At 37.8% G+C, this 19,775-nt stretch overlaps 2 protein-coding genes across 7 annotated transcripts in view; one reads left to right on the top strand and one right to left on the bottom strand.

Moving 5' to 3' along the window:
- Nucleotides 1-7,536, top strand: part of DNAH7 (dynein axonemal heavy chain 7) — a 243,288-nt gene extending 235,752 nt beyond the window's left edge. The window contains exons 63-64 of the mRNA XM_081242420.1: nucleotides 5,056-5,159; nucleotides 7,274-7,536. Coding sequence (XP_081098546.1) covers nucleotides 5,056-5,159; nucleotides 7,274-7,480 — 311 coding nt within the window. The 3' untranslated portion in view covers nucleotides 7,481-7,536. The remainder of the gene's footprint in view (nucleotides 1-5,055; nucleotides 5,160-7,273) is intronic.
- A 146-nt stretch (nucleotides 7,537-7,682) lies between these two features.
- Nucleotides 7,683-19,775, bottom strand: part of SLC39A10 (solute carrier family 39 member 10) — a 64,972-nt gene continuing 52,879 nt past the window's right edge. For all 6 annotated transcript variants that reach the window (XM_081243022.1, XM_081243023.1, XM_081243024.1 and 3 more), the window contains 2 exons: nucleotides 16,584-16,774; nucleotides 7,683-10,447 (listed from right to left, as the gene is read on the bottom strand). In XM_081243022.1, coding sequence (XP_081099148.1) covers nucleotides 10,289-10,447; nucleotides 16,584-16,774 — 350 coding nt within the window. In that variant the 3' untranslated portion in view covers nucleotides 7,683-10,288. The remainder of the gene's footprint in view (nucleotides 10,448-16,583; nucleotides 16,775-19,775) is intronic.

Here is a 19,775-nt window from a genome sequence, read left to right as displayed (position 1 = left end):
TTATAATGAATTGCGACAAATGGCACCACTGCCCAGCCAGAAACCCATGGATTCTTCGTTCTTCTGCTCCCTCACATACTCACATCACATGCAGTTGCTCATCTACAATCCTCCTGCCACCTCCATTTCTTTCTTTTTTTTTTTTTTTGCGGTACGCGGGCCTCTCACTGTTGTGGCCTCTCCCGTGGCGGAACACAGGCTCCGGATGCGCAGGCTCAGTGGCCATGGCTCACGGGCCCAGCCGCTCTGCGGCATGTGGGATCTTCCCGGACCGGGGCACGAACCCGTGTCCCCTGCATCGGCAGGCGGACTCTCAACCACTGTGCCACCAGGGAAGCCCAAGGAAAGTTTTCTTGAAGAGCTGTGGCTGATTCTTAAGTATTTAAATCAGATGGAATAATTTTTCCCCTCTATTTTCCTCATATCATTATGATAAAAGGCAGAAGATGGCATTTGAATTGAAGTCTGAGTAGTATATGCTGCCCATCAAAGATATGTTTTTGAACTCAGTTAAAAGACAGAAGTTAGGGCTTCCCTGGTGGTGCAGTGGTTGAGAGTCCGCCTGCCGATTCAGGGGACACGGGTTCGTGCCCCAGTCCGGGAAGAGCCCACATGCCGCGGAGCTGCTGGGCCCGTGAGCCATGACCACTGAGCCTGCGCGTCCAGAGCCTGTGCTCCGCCACGGGAGAGGCCACAACAGTGAGAGGCCCGTGTACCGGAAAAAAAAAAAAAAAGATATTAAGTTAAAAAAGCATTACCTGCAGTTTATAAACTAGTTAATATCTAAGATTAAACTCTTGAATTTCCAATTGTTATATATAAACTCAGATGTTGTACAAGGTAGTTGGTATTTCCGTTTACACTGATTTACTAATTTAACCCGCAACTGCTCTTATTAAAGATCCAAATTTATTAAAATCCAAAATTATCTTGAAAACAGTGGAGCAGGTATAAAGCACAACTTACTTAAAGATCAGTAAAGACCATTTAGTGTTCCAAGATCCCATAGTAAAGAGTAGCCATCAGTTAAATAAACCAGTTTACTGAATACCAAAGAATCAGCCCAGGTTTGATTTACAGTAGCTGATAGAGATTCACTAAATCATGAATTTTATTAATTTTATTCACACACACACACAAACATTTTCCCCCCAATACAGATATCCACAGCTTAGCCTTTTTGTCATTCTAGCTTTTTCCTTCGTGCTTAGCAAACTACCAGAAAGAAAAGGAGATTCCATGGAATGATTTGGAGCAATGGAATTTTTCCCAAGGAACAATTCCTCATGGGACCCTAAGGGAAGGAACAAAGATCCGACCTGAGAACAACTGGGGCTAGAAACACAGTTTCTTTCTTTCTCACCTCTACCAGCTCACAGTCTGTCTCCTCACACAAACTTCAGGATGTGCCTGGTTCTGGGGCTCATAAAGAAGTCAACCTCATTTACCTAATGTTAAATTAAACATCATGGGAAAAGCTACTCTTTTTTTAAGTTTTTGTTTCATATTGGAGTATAGTTGATTAACAATGTTGTGTTAGTTTCAGGTGTACTGCAAAGTTGATTCAGTTATACATATACATGTATCTATTCTTTCTCAAATTCTTTTCCCATTTAGGTTATTACAGAGTATTGAGCAGAGTTCCCTGTGCTGTACAGTAGGTCCTTGTTGGTTATATACTTTAAATATAGCAGTGTGTACACGTCATTCCCAAACTCTCAGTCTATCCTTCCTCCCCCACCCTTCCCCACCAGTAACCATAAGTTCATTCTCTTAAGTCTGTGAGACTGTTTCTGTTTTGTAAATAAGTTCATTTGTATCATTTTAAAATAGATTTCACGTATAAGTGATATCATACGATATTTGTCTGACTTACTTCACTTAGAATGATAATCTCCAGCTCCATACATGTTGCTGCAAATGACATTATTTCATTCTTTTTAGTGGCTCAGTAATATTCTAGTGTTTATATGTACCACAGTCATCTGTTGATGGACATTTAGGTTGCTTCCATGTCTTGGCTTTTGAAAACAGTGCTGCAGTGAACATTGGGGTGCATGTATACTTTCAAACCATGTTTTTCTCTGGATATATGCCTAGGAGTGTGATTGCTGGACCATATGGTAGCTCTATTTTTAGTTTTTTAAGTAACCTCCATAGTGTTCTCCATAGTGGCTGTATCAATTTACATTCCTACCAACAGTGCAGGAGGGTTCCTTTTTCTCCACACCCTCTCCAGCACTTATTGTTTGTAGATTTTTTGATGATGGTCATTCTGACTGGTGTGAGGTGATATCTCATTGTAGTTTTGATTTGCATTTCTCTAATAATTAGCAATGTTGAATATTTTTTCATGTGCCTCTTGGCTATCTGTATGCCTTCTTTGGAGAAATGTCTATTTAGGTCTTCTGCCCATTTTTTGATTGGGTTGTTTGTTTTTATGATATTGAGTTGCATGAGCTCTTCATAAATTTTGGAGACTAATCCTTTGTCAGTCACATTGTTTGCAAATATTTTCTCCCATTCTGTGGGTTGTCTTTTCGTTTTATGGTTTCCTTTGCTGTGCAAAACTTTTGAATTTAATTAGGTCCCATTGGTTTATTTTTGTTTTTATTTCCATTACTCTGGGAGACAAAGTGAAAAAGATCTTGCTGTGATTTATGTCAGAGAGTGTTCTGCCTATGTTTTCCACTAAGAGTTTTATAGCATCTGGTATTACATTTAGATCTTTAATCCATTGTGAGTTTATTGTTGTATATGGTATTAAACTGTTCTAATTTCATTTTTCTCATGTAGCTGTCCAGTTTTCCCAGCAGCATTTATTGAAGAGACTGTCTTTTCTCCATTGTATAATCTTGCCTCCTTTATCGTAGATTGACCATAGGTGCATGAGTTTATTTCTGGGCTTTCTATCCTGTTCCATTGATCTATTTGTTTTTGTTTCAGTACCACACTGTTTTGATGCCTGTAGCTTTGTAGTACAGTCTGAGCCAGGGAGCCTGATTCCTCCAGCTCTGTTTTTCTTTCTCAAGATTGCTTTGGTTATTCCGGGTCTTTTGTGAGGTGTTGTGTATTTTGGGGTCATGAGAAAAGCTACTCACTCTTAAAGTGACTTTTAAAGTGGCCACAATGCCATTGTAAATCTACCTAGTGTTAGCGTCATACATTCTAGATGTGTTTGCCTAAGATTCATCTTATCTGAACTACTGGGCACTACAGGGTGACTCAGAGTCATCAACAGGGAGAGCACTACAAAGCAGGAAGGGGACAGGAAGGAGTGAATGAGAGGGCCTGCGGATGCTGTGGTCACCACCCTGTGCTGACCATGGCTCACAGAGGCGAAGGTGTGACTCACAGAGCAGGAGCACCTGTGAAACAGGACCCAGTTAGTATCTCCTGTCATTTTGTATTTTGTGTTTTCCAAAAGGCCCTTATTGACCATGAGAAACAAAAACGTATTTGATTGTCCCCATCACATTTCTTATAAAATTGTTGTTAGGTTGGAGGGAACTTTTATCCCTATTGCCACTTTTCTTAGATGTTGAAATGAACTCTTCTCTTTACTCTCTCTGACATGTAAGGAATAGATCATCCTATTGCTTAGTCAGAGATTTACTGGGCTGTGCTTACAAGTGAGCAAGGCCAGGGTATTAAATGGCTCTCTGGGACCTGTCTGTAGGGTCTCCTCTACTTTCTCTGTTCCCATCTATTATTGTGACTGGCCAGTGGGCTTAGATCTGGCTGGAGACGTTAGCATGTAGGATGTGCTTGCAGACCTCTCTTGCTCCTGCAGGCAGGTCCACCCCCCACCTGGCCCCAGGCTCAAGATGCATTTTGTAATTCAGCTTTACTAGAGTAATACTTGGGAAGTTATTGGACAAGTGCTTTGCCAGTAGTTGACATTTTATTCCAACTATGCTTTCCGTCAGTTAAAACCTGGAGAGAAGAAAAGGTTAAGTCTTCCCTTAACATCCATCACTGGGCTATCCCCATGTGGCCTTTTAAATTTATAACCAAAATTAAATAAAACTTAAAACTCAATCCCTCAGTCCCACCAGCCATGTTTTAGGTGTTTAATAGCTAAATATGCCTACCATATTGGAAAGCACAGATATAAAATATTTCCATCACTGGAGAAAGTCCTATTGGACAGCACTGCCCAAGTAGATTTTTATATCCTACTTTTACAGAGCGCTTTCACCAGTATAGCTGATTTGATTCTAACTCTACAGGGTAGACAAAGCAGGCATTATTGTTTTACAAATATTTTCCAGTTGTCCTCTGGATAAAAAACAGGTCTAAAGTTATATGAATTGTTCAAGGTCACACAGCACATTAAGAGACAGAACCTAAGTCTTCCTAAGTTCCTCATTGCTTTTCTTCATATCTGTGCAACAATTACAATGAATATTTTCATGTGCAGATACCCATTTTCAATTCATGAGGCTTTTACATAAGTGGATAGCCAGGGCGTGTGACCCAGGTTTCAAGGATTCCTTAATTTGTGTTCTTCAGGTGTTCGTGTATGACATTGCATTCTGGAGGGAGTTCATCCATGTGTTCTTGCATACAGATTGAGGCGTGGCCTTGGATTGAGAATAGATTCTAAAAGGGGAGGAGAAATTTAACTCTCAGGACATTAGACATCAGCAGAAGGGTATTTTGTTCACATGCTGCCTAGAAGCCACTGGATCCCTACAATTACATTAAGACCTTTTCTTGTAGATTTTGTGGACTCTAACATTATACTCATTGGTCAGTTAAAATATAAACCTGTTAGCGTTTACCCAGAGAACTTCACGTAGACTAATTTAAAATTCCTTTCCTCTTTTTGTCTTCCACATCTCATTTCACTGAATTAATTGACTAGGCAAAGTATAGCTATTCTTGAAGAATGGTAACACAAACTTAGAACATTGCCTTCATTTTAGAGAAGGCCTTCATTTGCTGACCTAGTATCACCTGCACAGCATTCACTGGCAGGAATTCCAGCTTCAGAACTCAATCAATATGCATATGTAAAGTCTTGTATTAACCTGCTTCTTTTATATTTAGGTGTTTTCATTCATGGACTATTTCTGGATGGAGCTTCCTGGAATAGAAAGATCAAGAAACTTGCAGAATCACATCCCAAAATTCTTTATGATACAGTGCCTGTGGTTAGTATTTTCTAATGATATATACATGGGAGGCTATTTTATACACAGCCATACACATATACAGTCAACTCTTGTTATTCACAGTAGTTGTGTTCTATAAGCTTGCTTCCAACATTGAATTAGCGAATACTGAACTCCTAGGCAAAATATAAGGTTAAGTTTCTGTGATCCTGTGGTCACATTTTTGTTACTTGATCAATATATAACCTTGTTTTATTTGTGTTTCTGTTTAAAGATACCTTACTTAATATATACTGTTGATTCATTAACACTGAACTCATGGACTGTAACTCATGCCTGAACAAAGCTTATATTGTTTTCTCTATAAGGCATATCTCAGCCTTCTTGCATTTAGGAACACTAGACAGCACCTCAGCACTACACTTAAGGGCCTTTTTTTTTTTTGCGGTTCGCGGGCCTCTCACCGCTGCGGCACCTCCCGCCACGGAGCACGAACCCGCGTCCCCCGCATCGGCAGGCGGACTCCCAACCACTGCGCCACCAGGGAAGCCCTAGGGGCCATTTTAAACAGCGAAATCACCAACAAAAAACACAAAAATGCAAGAACCTTGGCACTAAATAAACCGTCAAAAGGATACTTGTTTATAGTTATGAGAATTGAAACAAGAAGGCAGAATGTCACCAGCTTCAATCTCAGTTGGGAACATGGTTGCTGGTGACTCATTTTTTGCTGCTCTGAGAGTGCCTGTGAATGACTATGAAAGTGCAGAATATTGACATTAGGATTAGGACTAAATTTTAGTGATAGGCAAATTTGCAAATACAGAATCCAGGAATAATGAGGATTGACTGTATACATATATCCACATCCACACACATACATATGTTTATGATTTTTTTTCTTACATATACCTTGACCTAAATATGTGAAACTTGCAGATTAAAAGATTATATGAAAACCATACACATAAAACAATTTTTTTCTAGGCACCCGTCTTCAGCATGGGCATACTAAACTATATAAATACTAAGTTTCTCTTACTTCAAAGAAAATTTCAAATATGGGACCCAAATTGAAAGTCACAAGGGCAAATGTTTGCAATTTCAGAAGCTGATTTGGATCAATTTTTTTCTTTCATATGGAAACTTAAGTTTGCGGTGAATAGAAGGATTTTATAAGTGGATAATTCTCCCAAAAAAGGAAGTCACTTAGTAAGAAAAATTCTCATTAAAAAAATCCACTTAGTTGAAATACGTCCAACTTGAGTGTTGCAAGTCCTTGTATTTAATATCTGAAAAACTGCTTTATGGATCCCCACAGTTATGTGGGAGAGAGACTATCACCCTTATTAATTAGCTCCTTCATACAATTTGTGCTTAAACCTGAGAAACCAGAAAAAGGGCTCCAAACAGTGGGGCTGTCAAGACTTATCACCTCAAGTATTGCTATTATTACTACTGGAAAAAGGAATTCGAGTTTTAAAAACATTGTTTCACCTTTCTGATGACAGTTTGTTCTTTACTTACATTCAGAGATCAGCTTGCCTTAAAATCTTATTGAGATTGGTGAGGTTCAACTATGCTTAACATTCTAGGAACTTGGCTGACTCTAAGAATAATGTGGTTGTAGTGTAGTTATAAAGGCAACTATGTTTTAAACAGCACAATATACATAATAGGCCCTTTAAAATAGCCACGTAACATGGGGAGGAGATCTAGTTCTATAATCACTGATAAAAATCCTTTCAGAATATTTTGGGATTGGCCTTTAATAAAGCAACATGATTTTGAGTCTCAGTGGTGGCAGATAAACAAACCTTTGAAAGTATACCTGCTTTTATTATTATTGTAAGCACCAAAGGTCATCCTCAGGTAGGTATGGTAGGGAGATGATGAATAAATAATGGGTAGTATCCTTTTTCAGAGAGTAGGTGGAAATGACTCTTTTCTCATTTAGCTTCGTATATACTGGCTCTGAAGATAGCTCTAAAAGAATGTTTTGAGCAATGGCAGAACTGCTGACAAAAATAAAATCGATTTAGCCCATAGAAATCTGCAGACATAACTAAAACTTTATGCCAACGATTCCATATTAGGTTCAAATATATGTAAATATAACAGCCTTGACTTAAATTTTGTCTACTTTCTTCTAGATGTGGCTAAAGCCTTGTAAGAGGGTAGATATACCAGAACGACCAAGTTATACTGCCCCACTGTATAAGACAAGTGAGCGGAGAGGAACGTTGTCCACCACTGGCCATTCTACAAATTTTGTGATTGCCATGACTCTTCCCTCTGACCAACCCAAGGAGCACTGGATCGGACGGGGTGTAGCACTGTTATGTCAACTTAATTCATAATCAGAAGGTGTCATTTCCCTGTTCCTATTTCTTGTTAGATGGTTGAGATTATATTTTACTTTTTAAAGAAAAGTTATTTGGTTTAAATCAATTTAGTTCTACTTAATTATAAATTCATTTATGTGCAAAGGCAGGCTATATTTAAAATGATTCATACTTCAGTGTGAGGAATCTAACAAAGACTAGACAAAACACACTGGTATATTTGCTCTTTTTGAATAACTTTATTTTGGGAGCGTTCCATAAGCATTAGGAACATACATAAAATGACACACCACTGTTGACAATGAAAAAAACAGCATTTGATCATTTCCAGCTTTAAAAATTTTTAAAAAATGAGTCAGTTACAACAACAACAAAAGTTTAGATATTTTAGCAAGTATCACCTTGCAGGACTATAATCACATTTAAGCCACTGACTTACTTACTGTTAATGGAATAAATTCACACTGCATCTACTTACTATAGGATTTCTAAGCATAATCACAGCTGATTGAATGCAATGTGATATACACCAAAATTCATATGGATGTCACACAGTGACAGCATTGTACAAGTAACATTAATGACCTCCAACAAACACATGTTAAATTAGACTGGTCAAGCTAAATGGAATGTTGGAGCCAAAGATAAATGTAGTGGAATTCAGATTGTCTAGTAAGACTTGAAACTATACATTAGGATGATGTAAAAACTAAATACTGGTGGAACCCTAAACAAAATACTAGCAGCAACTGTTACAGCCCTCTTAAAAGTTTAAAGAAATCTAGCAAATAAAGATAATAGCAGTTTTGAGAGGATATAAAACTTTTATATACTTCAGCATAACCTATTTGCTTTAAATCAGGCATTTCTTTTTAAGTCTGGGAGTATATTCCAGCTGTTGCTTTTCATAAAAGTTTTAAAAATAAGCAGATTTAATGCTGGAATGCAGAATCCTCCTTGGGCGTAAAAACTCCAAAATGAACTATAAATATATCTTGGTTCAGAAAGCAAGATATTTGAATCATTTCAAGTTGGCAGTACTAAATAAAATATCAGCACCTTTTAGCTAGGTTGCTTGAGGGGCCAAGCAATGAGATGAGGACTGTCCTAATTCAGTGCCCAATGCTGAAAGTAATCTATGTATAAAACTCCTACTTGTTACAGGAGGCCATGGAGAAAGCCAGAAATAATTTTTCGAATTCAGGCATAAATTAAGGAAATAACATCTAATAAGCTCCCTTGCTTACAGCATAAAGAAGAAACACTGGCAATACTCTTAATACCTGAATGCATGTGCTGCTTTCAGTTTTGTTTTTTGTTTTAAAGTTCATGGAGTAAGAGGACAGGAACTGGGGAAAGGAGGAGGACTAAATGAATACATTTCAAATGGAATGGAAGGAGTTTGGCTCTTAAATATCTGAACAATAAGATTTTTAAAGCAGCCACACAGGTAGCCAAGCAGAGTAAAACAAAGCTGCCTGCATGTAGTTCAAATACAGTTTACCTGGCATAAATGAAGACCATGTGGCACACAGAGAGCTACATGCATATGATTAACACTACAAATTATTAGGTCAAAATTCAGGATAAACATGGCTTGCACTTCTCACAAATCATTCACAATTTATGGCAGGAGAAGAGGGTACCTAAAAAAAAGAGACTAATCCCTATCAGGCACCAACAGCATATCTTGGCACAAAATGATCATGTGATTTCAGCTGAGTTACTGAACTTAAATGCATCTTCCAAGTTACCTGGTACCATGACAGCCATGGCATCAATGGAGATCATCCTCATATCCGTTTTGACACTCCACGTACAGATTATGGACATGGTAAACTGGCCTCCTTACAACGTTACCTCCAGCCAGAGCATGTGCTCTAGGTTCCAATGCCAAACTGGTAGAGCGCTGCGTAAAAACTTATATTTCCCAAATAACTAAAGGAAATCTGAATATTTAGACCATGTTTGGGCTCTTCATTTCGCTGAGGGTTACAATTTTAAGGAGAAGACATTTAAGGAAAACATTTTACCACATGCTCCAACCCCTTACCCCCACCAAAAAACCCAAGACAAAAACAAGTTAAAAAAAAAAAAAACCCAAACACCAAGTATAATATTAATACAAAGAACCGTTATGAATCTTTCATTAAACTGAAGCTCACACAAATGTACAATCACAAATTTCAGTAGTTTAGGCTGCAAGTTTAAATCCTATGCAAATATATACAAAAATAGTAACTCTAGATTCAAGAATAAGGGCTTTTCCCAATGCTAAATCCATATTCTAATGCAGCCTGAGCTTTCTTCTAGGTGCTATAGTCTACTTTCTGCAGATTCAAAGCTGTGTCAAGTTGATCCCTATTACCACATGTGTATATGGAGCTGAATTAAAGGACATTACAATTCATTTTTACCACAAAGAAAAGTCTGCCCAAAGTCCATTTAAAATATTTTTAAAGTTTAAGTGACTTTTTTTGGTTCAATTTCTATTTCTGCATAGCCACAGAAGTTTCTACTAATAAAGAGACTACTTTAGTGTTTTATATGATTATTTTTTTAAAAAGTCTTAATCAAACCTATATCAACATCGGTTCACGGAGTCCCGTTTTCTCCTTTATCATAAGCTTTGTATTTCTAAAAGACCCCTTCATGCAGGGAAAACAGTACTGAGCACCGGTCTTTGTGGTCAGGCTCAAATCTATGAACTTGTAAGTAGTGCAAGCCACTGACTTTTCTTTGAGCAATGTGCTTACAGTACAAGGAACAGATGCAAAGCTGCATGGTAACATTCTTGTAATCAGCAGTGACTGCTGGGAATGGTCAAAACTGGAGGTCAAACACAATTTTGTCTTCATAGAGGGCAATTACCAGCATGATGGCAAATCCAAACAGCAATCCTAAATTCTGAAGAATGAATTGCCCCACTGGACAGAAGCCATGTTCTTCATTGTCACCATCACCATGCAACATTTCTGGAAGCTAAAAAATATTTTTAAAATATTTTAAAGCAATTTTGTATAATATTTTGCTCATTTTTTTTTACATTTTCCTACTTAAGAAAACTAGTGACTAAAGCACAACTACTAATAACTATTTTATTGAAACAATGTTAACCATAACACATATTTTAGTCAAACACTAAGAAATTTTATGCTCTAGTTGTGTACTAAGTAAACACTATATCTGTACCCTCCTCATCCCCCAACAAACGCACATAATATATGTATTAGTCACTTTTTTAAAGTTACTGTCCGCTGACATTTATGTTAAAGTATAAGACAAGTTACTGTTGCAAATAAGACTTTCAGAAAAGAACACCACAATTCCCACATTTACTGATGTGTCTTAAGCTCACTGAGAAAGTAAGGTTCCTTTGGGGGATATTTCATTCAAAATTGTATCATTTCTTCACCCTTTCCCATCTAAAATTCTCATTTCCAACTGCACATTTCATCAACGGTACACATTAACAGACAATTCCAAAACTGGTATCTCTATGCCCTTAAAAGCCATTATTTTCCTTCCGACAACAGACACAGAAAAAAGTATATCAAGGCTACACAGAACTACTACCAAGTTAAGCACACTGCCTTCACAGTGTACTCTATTCTCATAAATGATAAAATTTTAAAAATTTTAAAGTTTCCAATATCTTTAAAGGCACAGTGCATTGAAAAGTACAGCTCAACTTCTACAGTACAAGCATATATTACATTTAGAAATAATCCAGGGACTTCCCTGGTGGTGCAGTGGTTAAGAATCTGCCTGCCAATGCAGGGGACACGGGTTTGAGCCCTTGTCCGGGAAGATCCCACATGCTGCAGAGCAACTAAGCCCGTGTGCCACAACTACTGAGTCTGCGCTCTAGAGCCCACTAGCTACAACTACTGAGCCTGCATGCCACAACAAGTGAAGCCCGCAGGCCTAGGGTCTGTGCTCAACAAAGAGAAGCCACCACAATGAAAAGCCTGCGCACTGCAACGAATAATAGCCCCCGCTCGCCGCAACTAGAGAAAACCCGCATGCAACGAAGACCCAATCCAGCCGAAAATAACTAAATAAAATTTATTAAAAAAAAAAAAAAGACATAGTTCAGGGACTTCCCTGGTGGCGCAGTGGTTAAGAATCCTCCTAGCAATGCAGGGGACACGGGTTCGATCCCTGGTCCAGGAAGATCCCACATGCCGTGGAACAACTAAGCCTGTGCGCTACAACTACTGAGCCTGCGAGCCACAACTACTGAAGCCCGCATGCTGCAACTACTGAAGCCTGCATGCTGCAACTACTGAAGCCCATGCGCCTAGAGCCCATGCTCTGCAACAAGAGAAGCCACTGCAATGAGAAGCCCATGCACCGCAATGAAGAGTAGCCCCCACTTGCCACAACCAGAGAAAGCCCACGCACAGCAATGAAGACCCAACACAGCCAAAAAATAAAAATAAATAAAAAAAATAAATCCATAGTTCACAAAGTATAAAACTTAAATTTTTAACGTGTCTAAGCAAATGAGATTTGCTGAAGATGGAATGTATGTGATTATAAGCATAAGTTCGTCCCACCCAAACCTAATCAAAATTTCAAAAGAACTATTTCCAATTTTCACGTTCACTTTTCTGTTTTTTTTTCAAGTTTGCAGTGAATATCTACAGAAAGATGACATTGATATGCTGCTCTCTATTTGACACTAAGCTTTACTCCAAACAATATCTTGGTGCTTTGGGGTTTAGGGAGGAGAAATGTAGCGTTAAGTACATAATGCCTGCCTAGGAAGAAATGCCATTAATCATTATTAAATAATGAGTACAATTAATCCAACTACCATGCTCTGACAGTGCTACAGTATATTTAACAATCACCTGAAGGTCCTATATAAGCAGTACTTCATGCTGGTCATCTATTCTGTTTAGAAGTCTATGGCAGTAGTGTACGCTAATGGAGGTTACTGTTCTTATCCAGCAGAATTAAGTAGTTGTGACAGAGACCATTACAAATGTCAAAGCTGAATAATTGTGACAGAGACTATATGGTCCACAAGCTTAAGTATTTACTATCTGTCCCTTGCCAACCCCTGGATTAAGACTAAAACTGGCAAGTTCCTACCTATGGTTTTAGTAAGAAGACTATTTTATTACGTTTTTCCCCAAGTTTTTATTGTTACAAAAACTTTCAGTTCTAACTTTCCTTAATATTTAAGCATAAACATTGTATGTTTCACAGAAATATCCCCTCTAGATATGTGCACATACCAGCAAGAAGAGGCACCACAGTGCCTCCCGCACATTCAATTCTATCCTGAATGCCAACACCAATATTGTCTGTCATAACCACAGCTAAGAGCCAGCCAGTACCTACCTCTATGACCACAGTTGTTAACGTGCAACAATACTCCAGATTGGTTGATTAACAGGTGCTATCCAAAGCCCCCTAAAAAGCAGATGCTTCCAACTGGTTATCCTAAAGGTACTAAAACTTCTGGTACTGTTGCTGTCTTACTGAATGACTATACGTCAATAAAAACTTCCCCCTTATAGCCAAAGTGGTCTTTCTAAAATAAAAATGAGATAATGTCATTGTTGCTTAAACCTTTTAATGGTCCCCCAAAATTTATAAGATAAGCTTTAATCTTTTTAGCATGGCATGTTGTGTGACTCATGATCCAATCACCAACTACCTAATTAATGACAATGTAGATATATTATCTATTTCCTAAATGAACCCTAAAATATATGTGGATAGTTTGTCCCTGTCTTCTAGAATATTTAGGTGTTTCCAATTGTGACATTATAACTACTCTGCAAAGAACATTTTCATATGGTTTTATTTTTATTTATTTGCTTGCTTGTTTTATTAGCAGTAATCATTTTACTTTATTTCCTCAGAATACAGTCCCAGGAGTAGACTCAGTGGTCAAAGAATGATGCTATTTATTATTCTGCTTTCTTATATGCCCTTTCCTCTTGCTTCCGATAAACTCTTTTACCTTCTTTAAGACTTGGCTCAAATTTCCTATTCCAGAAAAACTTCCCTAATTTTATTACCCAATTTTTTAGCCAGCCTCCCTCTGTAGTTCCACAAACACGTTGCACCACTCTATCATAACACGTATCCAAAGAATTATAATTAATGGCTGCTTTTCTTCTTCATTAGAATATAAATCCTTACTGTAATGACTCTCTGGTTCTTTTTACACTTTTAGCTCTCTAATATAAGAATTAGCTCATTCATTCTTCATTCAACTAATTATGAACTACATCTCCAGCAGTAAATGAAACATGACAAAAACGCCTGCCTTCCCAGAACTGATATCATAGTGGGACACACAATGAGCTCAATAAATAAAATGTTTAATGTGTTATTAGTAGATTGAGATACAAGTGCAAAAGAAAAAAAGTAAAGTAGGAATAGAGAATGTAAAATGTTGGTGTAGAGATTGAAATTTTAGATAGGATGCCTCAAGAAGTGAGGGAGCTAGCCAGGAGAATGTCTGCGAGGTATCAGCAGGAACCAGGGCCTGAGGCACAGTGTGCCTCGTAGAGGAGCGGGAGAGGAGGTGAGGTAAGCTTAGGAAAGTTAGGGATGGAAAGGGAGAAGAAATGCTCAGGAGGATTAAAAACCTTGAAGGTCAAAAGAAGAACTTTGTGCTTCTACTCTGAATGAGATGGAAAACCACTGAGGGATCTGAAGCTCACAAGTGACATGATCTAATCTTACAAGGATCACACACACAAAAATCTCCCAAGGTGTGTTGTAGATATAGAGTGTGGTGGACAGGGCAAGGGCAGAAGCAGGGAGAACAGTTAGAAAGAGAAAGATGATGGTGGCTGGAATGAGAGTGGAGGGAGGCGATGAGGAGATGGAGCCCTCAGCAGATGTGGGAAGGACAGAAAGAGGGGAGTCAAAGAATGATACTCAGAGTTTTGATCTGAGCAACCAGAAGAATAAAGTTATCATTAATAGATGTGGGATTCTATAGGTGGTGCTGGTGCAAGGAGCAGGGTTCGCAAATATCAAGAGCTAGTTTCTGAACATATTAAGTTGGCAACACCTTTTAGATATTCAGGTAAGCAGGAAGACAGGCTAATTGGGAGTTAAGGAAAAGGCCTGGGCTAAAGATGTGAACTTAGGAATTATCAGCCAATAAATATTCAAAGCCATGAGACTAGATAAGATTACTTAGAGGCCTTTCACCAACATTCAGAGGTAAGGGAAGAGAAGAAGATCCAGCAAAAGACTAAGAAAGCTAGAAAGGTGGGAAGCCAGGAAATGGTGATGGTACAGAAGCCAACGGACCAGGAGGCATTCCAAAGAGAAGAGAATGATCAACAGCCAAATGCTGCTGTTAGGACAAGTGAAATGAAGATGGGCAGGGTAAGTGACCAGTGGACTGAGCGATAATGTCGTGGTCAATGGCAGATCTGACAAAGTAACATGGCAGAGCAGTGAGGGAGAAAACCTGATGAGCTAGACTCATGAGAGAAGAGAATTAAAAAACAAGAAAGGGTGATTTGCTATAACAGGGAAGGAGAGTAATAAATAGGGTGGTAGCTAAAAGTGAAACTGGATTTTAAAAAGATCCTTTTCCCCTACCGTTTTAAGATGGGAAAAGTAACGAGGTTTATACGATGATAGAAATGATCCAGCAGAGAGGGAAAAACAAATGATGCAGGAAAAAGAGGGGGAAATTTAAGGGAGTTAGAGAGGGGATAGATAAGGTCTAGGGAACAGTTTGAAGGAGCTGGCTCTAGCTAGGAACATAAACATTTCTTCATAGTAAAAAGAACGACATTAAACAGGCATCGATACAGGGAAATGCGTAGAAATGGTGATGAGAGCTGGTTGGAACTGGTCTTGGTGGCTTCGGTGTTCTACATGAAAATAGGAAGCAAGGTCATCAGCTGAGCGTGAGGACAATAAATGAGGTATTAGAGGCCTAAGGAGAGGGGGAAAATGGCTGCCTCTAGGTACAAAATATAAATAATTTTTATTTTTTCTTATTTTCTAAACTTTCTATAATAAATAGTCATTAAAAATTTAGGTTATATAATTTGATATGAGACTATCTAACAGATCCCACCAGAAAGAAAAGTGAATACAATATCTAGTTAAAAACAGAAAGTAACCAAATTGTTAGTTCTGCAAACGCACTGCCTAACATATTTAGGATATTAAAGTAAAATTAAACTAATTGGGCTTGGGCTTCTCTGGTGGCGCAGTGGTTGAGAGTCTGCCTGCCGATGCAGGAGACACGGGTTCGTGCCCCGGTCCGGGAAGATCGCACATGCCGCGGAGCGGCTGGGCCTGTGAGCCATGGCCGAGCCTGCGCATCCGGAGCCTGTGCTCTGCAATGGGAGAGGCCACAACAGTGAGAGGCCCAAGTACCGCAAAAAACAAAACAAAACAAAAAACTAATTGGGCTTCCCTGGTGGTGCAGTGGTTGGGGGTCCGCCTGCCGATGCAGGGGGCGCGGGTTCGTGCCCTGGTCCGGGAGGATCCCGCGTGCCGCGGAGCAGCTGGGCCCATGAGCCGTGGCCGCTGGGCCTGCGCGTCCGGAGCCTGTGCTCCGTGGTGGGAGAGGCCGCAACAGTGAGAGGCCCACATACCGCAAAAAAAAAAAGAAATAAAAAATAAAACTAATTGTTAGTGTTTAGATTTATTAACTTTAAACTGAAGTTAGAAATAAGGGAAATTACATAAATCCCTTGGAATATACACCATTTCCTGCAGAAGACTGGCTTACCTAAGAGGTATAGTATTTCCTTCTTGTTTGCTATAAAGCAAGCTCAAAGAATTACTTTGTTAACAACAAAAAAACATTTCCACCCCAATATTACAAAACCTTCAAAGTAGTATAATAATTCTGTAATTTTATCTTTAAATATTACTGATGATTACTTTGAGTAGTAATATTACTTGGTCAAAAACCTTCAGGATAACTGGTTTCCAAAGAAGGAATCCTCCTACTTAAATGTCTTTTCTTTATTTAAGATATCATGTCTTTAAGATGGGTTATATTTATTAGTCTTTCAAACTACATCCAGATTTCTTCCATTTTTGGAAATTGCATTCTATTTACATATTTAGTGTAACAACAAAAATATAAAATAAGCTGTCTTACCATATCCACCAAGGCTACGTAGAGGAACATGCCTGCAGTGATGGCAAAGATCCAAAGTGTGATGTTATTGGCATACTGACCAACAGCTGTGCCTATGAGCATGCCTATGTAAGCCATCATGGCAGAGAGGAGGTTGTATACAATTGCTTGCTTTACAGTCATGCCTGCTTTAAGAAGAACTGCAAAATCACCTGCAGTTAAGACATAATGTGAGTTTTAAAACCACAGGATTTTACACACAAATTCAGGAAAACTCCAATAAAATACAAAATTAAGAATGACATAAAAAAGATATACCTTTATAATGAAATTTCACTTTTTACTTAAACCTTAATACATGCAAAAACGTGGGTGAATCTCAAAGGCATGATGCTGAAAGATAGTCTGAAAGGTTATACATGATTCCATTTATATGATATTCTCAAAAAGATAAACCTATAGTGATGGAGAACACTCAGTGGTCACCAAGGGGCAAGGATAGAAAAGGGATGTGACTATAAAGGGATCGCATGAGGGGGTTTGTTGAGGTGATGGAACTGTTACCCTTGATGGTGGCAGCGCTGACACAAATCTATATACATGTTAAAATTCAAAGAACTGTACATCAAAAAGGTCAATTTTACTGGATAATGTAAAATGAAAACTAAAAAACACAAGAAAAACATAAGAAAAAAAAGAACTTCACCATTGCTCTTTTTGTGAGCAGCAAATAGAGCTCTCTGCTCTGATCTCTGCCCTTTTTTCAAAGGGAAATGGGCTAAGAAAGAACAGAGGTAACAGACTCTGTATGCTGTTTATATTTATGTTTTATTTATTCCAAAAGAAAAATTAAATCTTAATTCTGAAGATCCTAAAAATGTAAAAAAAGAATAAAGAGAATTTTCTTACTCATCTGTCTAAAGCTGGAACACTAAGTAAAGAAAGGATTAAATATTGTTTAGAGAGACATTACTAGAAGGGCAAAAGGCTGCTAGAACTAATAGTCTTTAAGCTAAAGGGTCAAAAGCAATAGTTTTACTAATTATAACAATTTTTTTGTTTTAATTTTTTTTACTAAATATGCCAATGTCCAATCAATTACTGAACATTCAGTATATGCAAGGTACTATATAGAATACTGAGGTGGGGGGCAGGGGCTTGTTTCTTTCCCTTAAGAAGGGATCTTACAAGACTAAAAGTAAATGATCTGAGGTTTTTTTTTTTTTTTTTAAGTTATGATTACAAGGTTCTCATTTACAACAGATAAGTAGAAGTTAACAACAAAGAAATCAGTGCAAGGCATTATTTTCCATGTTTCAGTGAATTGCTACAAACTACATCCTGCAACATTATTTGGGAAAGTTAAGATAATACACCTAAGGAGATTATCTACCAATGGCTTCTAAACTGCCATTCTCCAGTTTTCCATCTAATACTATTCTTCCTACATCTTTTCCCTCTGATCCTAAATACTTAATTCTCCTGGTGAGACTTGGATTCAATGTCAGCTTTTACCTCTTCTCTCCGCTAGAGTTTTAAGTTCCTCTGGCCTTTCTTCCTCGGCCTCCTCTAAGGAAAGAGTTCCCTAACTTGTTCCTCTGCAAATTTCCTCACCATATTTTCAATAATTCACCCATCAGTTGTATTAAAGGGACAATTTCATTTAGCAGGCAGTTAGGTAATACAAAATGAGACTACAGAAGTGTCTTTTAGGTTATAAAATACAGTGTTTTCTTTTGTAATTTCAAAATAGGATTTTAAAAGGAGCATTACTGAATACTCAATGAACCAAATATCATAGGTAAAACTCTATCAATTTTGATGCCTTCCCTGATATTACTGCATAGGAAGATGACTGCTTTCATCCCTGAATAACAACCAAACAGCATGAATTAACTAGTCAAGATTCAAGATGAATTATTTAGTTAATACTTTAAAAAATTAAGGTGTAACGTACATACACAATTCCCCCCTTTTTTGACCTTGCGTTCTATGAGGTTTGACAAAAGTACATATCATGTAACCATAACCGCCATCAAACTATAGAACTATTTCATCATGACCTGCCCCTGCCCCTGCAAATTTACTCAGGCCCCTCAATCCTAGGCAATCGTTGATCTGCTTTCTGTCCCTAGTTTTGCCTTTCCCAGAACGTCATATAAATTGAACCATACAGTATGTAGTCCTTTGAGTCTACATTTTTTTCACTTAGAATGATGTGTGTAAGATTCATCCATGTTACAATTTATATCAGAAAACCACTGCTTTTTACTGCTAAGTAATATCCCAAAAATGAACAATAGCTTATTTACCCATTCAGCAGCTTAAAGACGTTTAGGTTGTTTCCAATTTGGGGCAATTATGAATAAAGCCACTATATACATTCATAAATAGATTTTTGTGTCAACAAAACTCTTCATCTCTTGTATGTAGATACCTAGGAGTGGGATTTCTGGCAGCAATTTATGAGAGTTCTGGTTGCTCCCCATCCTTTTCAGCCCACAATGACAAATCCAGTACCTGAATTCTCATGTGTTTATCTGTTATCAGTATAACTTCTTTAGTGAAATGCCTGTTCACGTCTTTTACCCATTTTTTGTTGTTGTTGAATTGTTGGTTTTCTTATTACTGAGTTGAGAGGTCTTTAAATATCCTAAGTTTTTTGTCAGATAAATATTCTCCAAATACTTATTCCCAGACTGTGGCTTGTCTTCATTTGTTTAAGTGTCTTTTGTGTAGAGTTTTTACTTTTTATGAAGTCCACTTTCTTACTTTTTTCCTTGGTGGAGCATGCTTTTGGTATTGTATCTAAGAACAACCTGCCTAATCCAAAAAACACAAAGATTTTCTCCTATGTTTTCTTCTAAAAGTCTTTTATATTTAAATTTTTTTCATTTAGATCAATGATCCATTTTGAGTTAATTTTTGTCTGTGGTGGGAGGATTTTTTTGCAATTAGACATCTAATTATGGCAGCAACATTTGTTGAACAAACTATTCTTTCTACATGGAATTTCCTTTGCATTTTTCTTGGATTCTATATACTCCGTTCCACTGATTTATGTGCCTATTCTGTAACCAATATAAATTGTTTTGATTATTGTGGATTTACAATAAGTCTTAAATTCAACTTTGGTGTACTTTTTCAAAATTCTTCTGGCCATTCCTTTCCCTTTCCATAAAAATTTTTGGAAAAAAACTCATTTATCTCCAA

This window comes from Mesoplodon bidens, assembly GCF_964165515.1.
Source record: "Mesoplodon bidens genome assembly, chromosome: 8".
Classification (NCBI taxonomy): Eukaryota; Metazoa; Chordata; class Mammalia; order Artiodactyla; family Ziphiidae; genus Mesoplodon; species Mesoplodon bidens.
This window is presented reverse-complemented; position numbering and strand designations above follow the sequence as displayed.